At 53.9% G+C, this 6,150-nt stretch overlaps 1 protein-coding gene across 1 annotated transcript; it reads left to right on the top strand.

Annotated features, from left to right (window-relative positions):
• Positions 1 to 1,486: 1,486 nt before the first annotated feature.
• Positions 1,487 to 5,243, top strand: NFKBIA (NFKB inhibitor alpha). The gene is made up of 6 exons (XM_072865665.1): positions 1,487 to 1,851; positions 2,208 to 2,316; positions 2,810 to 3,020; positions 3,517 to 3,605; positions 3,723 to 3,983; positions 4,499 to 5,243. Exons 1-6 carry the CDS (start codon positions 1,628 to 1,630, stop codon positions 4,544 to 4,546), a joined length of 942 nt encoding a protein of 313 aa, XP_072721766.1. The 5' UTR covers positions 1,487 to 1,627; the 3' UTR covers positions 4,547 to 5,243.
• The last annotated feature ends 907 nt before the right edge of the window (positions 5,244 to 6,150 follow it).

Raw genomic sequence — 6,150 nt, 5'->3', positions numbered from 1 at the left:
GTCCAGGAATGGCACAGCTGGGCTGAAAATCAGGAACATCTGCTCACAGAAAGTCAGGCGTTCGCCCTCTCCTCTGGCTCCCCCTTTCATCTTTGGATTTTCTCATAAGTTCTTGATCAAAGGGATGCCATCCCATGGGAAAATGGCAAAAGGAAAAAAGCACAGACACTGTTACTCAGCAAGGCCAGCAATAGTTGCAAGACAAGAAAAATTCTTCATGGGAATCCCCCACATCTGAGAAGTAGAAGCAAAAATTCACCAGGGAAAAATTCAGCGCTGTCAGCCCTGCAGACAATGCCTTTTATCCATGTGGGAGCCTGCATTTATCCAGTTTTCATTACCCGCAGGCAGCACGACAGCAGTAAAAAGGAGCAGAGAAGAATCATTAGGAATGGCCAGAAAAAGTAAGAATAATGGCAGAAGATGTAATTTCTTCTTAAAAAGGTTTGTTCCGTTACGGATATGTACCTTTTGAAAGAGGCCTGTTTAGTCCTGGACCAGAACTGGAGGTACAGGAGTGGTGCAGAATTCTCCTGTTCATTCCTGATCCCACTGCGCTGAAACAGAGTGAAAACTCCCACAGCAGAGATGCGAAATCCTCTAAACGCTGAGGCAGCACCTGCACACTTGCCATCGTGACAGTGTGACACCAGTCATGTGCAATACTACCTGAATTGCTCCCCAAAGCGATACTCCCCCCTCCGAGCAACAGCAGGGCAGACGTGCAGCGTGCTGATGCAGCTGCAGCCTCAGCATCGCTCTGGGTGGTGTTTGGTTCCCTGCACTTTTAGCATGAGCTCGCTACCCTGGGCTGGCTAGCCCGTTCCTGCTCTTCAAACGAGCGCTGGTTAACGACTCCTAAGGGGAGACCCTCTCACCCTCCCCAGATGACCCTCAAAGGGTCAGGGACGTGCCATCGTGCAGAGGAGGGCTGTGGAGGCGAGCTGTCGTGCTGACACTGCAACCTCATGGGTGGTGGAGCTTCTCCGAGTGGGATGACCACCGCTTTGCATGCTTACAGACCGGCCTTCTGGCCTGACACATCCCACAGCTCCTCTTGCCAAACAGCAAGCCGGTGGAAAACCGGGAGGGGATGCAGTGCACGACCGAGCCCGGCAGTGCCCAGCATGTGCAGGTGCTCCCCTCAGCAAGGGGCCCCCAGACGGAGCAAAGCCCCCCGCCGCACGCCATGGGGACCCCGCAGCGGTCCCCCGCAGCACCGGGAGCCCCACGACCGGGCAAGGCAGGGAAAGCCCCCCCCGGGAAAGCCGGTAAGGGGCAGCCGCCCGGGGTGCGGCAGGGAAGTACCGACGGGGACGCCGGGGAGGCGAGTACTTCCCCCTTGACGTGGAAAAACGCCAAGTCCCCGCTCGGGCCGGCCCCTTCCCTCCCCTCCGCCGCCCCGGAGGGGCGGCGGAGGGGAGGGAAGGGGCCGGCCCGAGCCGATCCGCCCTCCCTGCCACCGCCCGCGGCGCCGAGCAGGACCGGACCCGTCGGTCGGGCTTTGACTGGCTGGAAATTCCCGTCCTCGGCGGCTCCTCCCCCGCAGAAATCCCCTCGCCGGGGTGTATATGCCAAGTGCCGCCGCCGCCGCCGCTCACTCGCAGCAAGCCGGAGCTCTGTCGCCATGATCAGCGCCCGCCGCGCCGTCGAGCCGCTGGTTATGGAGGGCTACGAGCAAGCGAAGAAAGAGCGTCAAGGCGGGTTCCCGCTCGACGATCGCCACGACAGCGGCTTGGACTCCATGAAGGAAGAGGAGTACCGGCAGCTGGTGAAGGAGCTGGAGGACATACGCCTGCAGCCCCGCGAACCGCCCGCCTGGGCGCAGCAGCTGACGGAGGACGGGGACACGTAAGTGGGGGTCGAGGAACGGGGAGCGGGGGGACGGGGCGCGGACCCGCGGGGGAACGCGGCACGGCGAGGACGGGACAGGATGTGCTGCCGGCGGGGAGGCGCCGGGCTGGGCCGCGCCGCGGCGGGGAGGGGAGGGCGGAAAGTCCCTGGAGGGGCGCCAGGGAGAGGCGGCTCCCGCGCCCGCGGAAAGCCCCGGCCGCCGAAAGCCCCGGCTTGCGACACCCGCGCATGACCCTGCCCCGGGTCCGCCTCGCCCCCCTGGGGGATTCGGGGGTTTTTAACGTGGGATTTGGGGAGCTTTTAACGTGGGTCGTTTAACTTTTTGTGGTGGTGTGTTTTTTTTCTTCCTGCAGTTTTCTCCACTTGGCGATAATTCACGAGGAGAAAGCCCTGAGCCTGGAGGTGATCCGGCAGACCGCCGGGGACCGTGCTTTCCTGAACTTCCAGAACAACCTCAGCCAGGTACTTTCACCTCCGCAGCCCCAAATCCGGATCAGTCCCTGCCACCCCCACAAAAGCCCTCTGGGGAATTCCCCCCAGATAAGTCCTTTTTAATTTTTTTTTTAATTGATGGCTATTAAATCAAAGCCTACATTCAGGAGAGTCCCCAGCTGGCTCCAGCCAGTGTTAGTACAACGCTTCCTCTCCCCTGAGAGTGGCATTTAACACCCGCGTTTTTAAAATATGATGCAATGGATTGCATCCCTCTTTGGTGGGATGTTAATGATACCCTTCATATGGATTGACTGTTCGGTATCCGGAGAGCCCTAAGTTCATCACTTGCAGTCTAAAGGGCAGCTACACCATATGTCGGGAAGCATAAAGAACTGAGTTTCTGGGGTGTGTTTTTAACTGGGGGCACAGATGGCCAAGCAGCTGGGCGGTCTGTTTGTCCAGACGTTGCTGCCAAGTTTGCGATGTAACTTAACAGGTCTGCATTTTCTCTTGCCTGCAGACTCCTCTTCACCTGGCAGTGATCACCAATCAGTCTGAAATTGCCGAGCATCTTCTGAAGGCCGGATGCGACCTGGAAATCAGGGACTTCCGAGGAAACACCCCCCTGCACATTGCCTGCCAGCAGGGCTCCCTCCGGAGCGTCAGCGTCCTCACGCAGTACTGCCAGCCGCACCACCTCCTCGCTGTCCTGCAGGCGACCAACTACAACGGTACGGGCACGCTGCTGCACGTCGATGTTGGTGTGCTGTACCGAGGGTAGAGTTGTTGTCCCGTAGAGCTCAAAGATCTCTGGAGAGGTGGAGAAGGATCGTTATGCCCATTTGAGAGTCGAGGAGCCCAAAGCACACAGCAGTGTCTGATGTTAAAATGTCACTGTCTTGTAGGCCTCCTCACTGTTGATTATTGGCTCTCACAGCTTTGAATTTTGCATTTTTAGTGAGTACTTTTGCAGTGCTCCTTTTTATTTTTTTTGGTTAAAATAAGGTGCGGTCAAACATTGGAATAAAGCCTCTAAGAAATCTTTCCAAAATCCAACCCTGTTATTCATACTTAACTGGAAGCTGGAAAGCTCTTCTGGAAAACACCCTTTTGCCATGGATGAATCGCAAACTTGGATGTCATCCTGTCCTGTCATCTTGACTTTAACTGAATGATAGGGCATTAGGTTAGACTTGCTCAAATTTTACCTTCATTTGTGTTTTGCAGGACATACATGTCTCCATTTGGCATCTATTCAAGGATACCTGGCTATTGTCGAATACTTGCTGTCCTTGGGAGCAGATGTAAATGCTCAGGTATGTAATGTATACCATGAATTTCACTGAGCAGGGCTGCGTAGTCATAAGAACCAACAGGTCTGGCACTGGCTCTGGCTCTCCTAACATGCCAAACCTTGTGTTATTTTCGCGCAGGAGCCATGCAATGGCAGAACAGCACTACATTTGGCTGTCGACCTGCAGAATTCAGACCTGGTGTCGCTTCTGGTGAGACACGGCGCGGACGTGAACAAAGTGACCTACCAGGGCTATTCCCCCTATCAGCTCACGTGGGGAAGAGACAACTCCAGCATACAGGACCAGCTGAAGCAGCTGACCACAGCCGACCTGCAGATGTTGCCAGAAAGTGAAGACGAGGAGAGCAGTGAATCAGAGCCTGAATTCACGGAGGACGAAGTAAGTAGCTATTTGCACCTTTTCAAGAAAAAGGGAAAATCCTGCCCTTTGTAGGTTTTTTTGTTGGTGCCGCTCTGATGACATGCTCCAGTGACCTCTTACCTATACAGTTATATAGGTATAAATAGCCCATAAAGTAAGGTTACGCTGTCAGCAATTAGCAAGATGGCAGTTGGGGCAAGCATATAAATAGAATAAATTTAAGAATAAAATGTAAAAAATACACGAGGGAACGGAGGTTAACTTCACGCAACCTGAGTCGCTGAACGTCATTCTGTTGCTGACACCTACAGAACCTCATGAAATAAAATTCAAGTCAATGGGTGGTTTTCTCCTCCCCAGCATTTGTTTTTCTAACGTTCTCAGTGCTGTTAAATGGCAAACGTAACCATTTTGGTGTAGAAATTCTATACGCCGCTGAAGTTGGGGCATGCAGAATTTGGCAGTTATCCCAGAGTGGATACGATACTCCCAGTAAGAGTTTTGCATTAACAGCCCTTTGTTTTTTCTTCCAGCTTATATATGATGACTGCCTTATTGGAGGACGACAGCTGGCATTTTAAAGCAGAGCTTTCTGTGAAAAGAAGTGATTGTGTACCTATGTATAGAAAAAGGACTGGCTTTCTTCATTTAAAAAGAAAGTCGCAACATGGAGGGAAAAGCCAGGAAGGAGATACTACACTGCCCAGCAAGGAGCATGTAATTGTAACAGGACGGTTCCGGGTTCTGGCCTGTGCTTAAATACAGGAGCGGGATGTGTAACATCGGTAGAGATCAGTGATCGTTCACACTACCTGATAAAGAGCCACATAGCCAATCTTCTCAACCCTACGAAGGTAAAAGACTACACATCCGACCTGCTAGTTACAGAGAGCTATCTTGTGGCATTAAGCACCATGAGGAATGCGTGTCCTCGCATGGCAAGGCAGGCTCATACCAACACCCCATCTTCTCAGAGACTGTGTGTTAATTTGTGTTGGGCTGGTGGCGGTCCCTGGCCTTACGGAGCGACCTGAGCTGCTTGCGGTGGGGTGTCCCAGGCGGAGGAGCCAGACCAAGGGACTGGTGACCTCCTGGCTGTTAGGAGAAAGGTAGCAATAACGTTAACTGTGGGCATTGGAAGTGGTGTTTCACACCATGTGTGTCATAATTGCTACACTTTTTAGCAATTGTATATTGTGTAAATAGTGTACATTTTTGTTTATAATTATTTTGGTACATGTGAGATATGTATTTATTAAAAAAAGTCAGATTACTGTACCTGGTCTGTGAAATGGTTCATTGCCCACCTCATTGTCCTGAGATACATGGGAATCCACCTGGTTTGCTTTTTAAGAAACATTTAACACCTACTAGACCGATGGGGTCACAGGCTCAGGGGTTTTAGGTGGTTCACCTCGGCAGCAGTAAGGCATCTAAGCAGCTCACAGCCCTTCTGCTGCAGCTAATTTTGGAAGCAGACGTAGGTGTTGTTTCCTGCACCCCTTGCGGCAGGCGGGTTGGGGGGCTGGGATTCCCCCTCTGTCACCCACACACCGGGCCACCCGGCCACGAGAGAGGGGTTTTGAGGCCATCTGTGGCAGCACCCACCCGCCCGCCCTCGTGGCACCTTTCGTTCCAGCTCCCATACGCGGCAGGTCTTGCTGGGACTTGCCGGGGGAGGCTGGAGGTTTGCAGCACAGCCCTGCGCCCGCCCGCCCTCTCATTTATCACCCAGCCCGCTCCAGTTTGAACTCGGACACCTTCGGATTTTCCAAAGGGGATTTCCACGGGAAGAGGGAGCACACGCCTGGGAACATGTGCTGCTGCCTTCCACCCCTGACATTCAGGCGCAGGGCCTTCCCCCCTCCCTGCTGCGGGAGCTACAGCTCGCTCTGTCCAATTCACGGCGGTGGAGGATGTGGCTTTAAACCGCTGCAGTTATTCCTGCGTGTTTTTCTCCAGCATTCAGGCAGGCAGAGTCACTTTGCCCAAATCCTCACCTGCACCTGATTACGTGTTGGCAGCGTGTCGCGGTGCGGGACTAATTTTAGCCACAGATTTTAGCCCGTTGTGCGACCACGTAAAGGAAGGGTTGCGTGAAGGGCGACCGTGCCCCGCTCCTTCTGTGCCGTAACCCCCTGGATGGGGACGGGGATGGGGACGGGGTGCAGCAGAGCTGCTGACG

This window comes from Ciconia boyciana, chromosome 6 (genome assembly GCF_034638445.1).
Source record: "Ciconia boyciana chromosome 6, ASM3463844v1, whole genome shotgun sequence".
Lineage (NCBI taxonomy): Eukaryota > Metazoa > Chordata > Aves > Ciconiiformes > Ciconiidae > Ciconia > Ciconia boyciana.
Note: the sequence above shows the minus strand (reverse complement) of the source record. Positions and strands in the feature narration are given on the sequence as shown.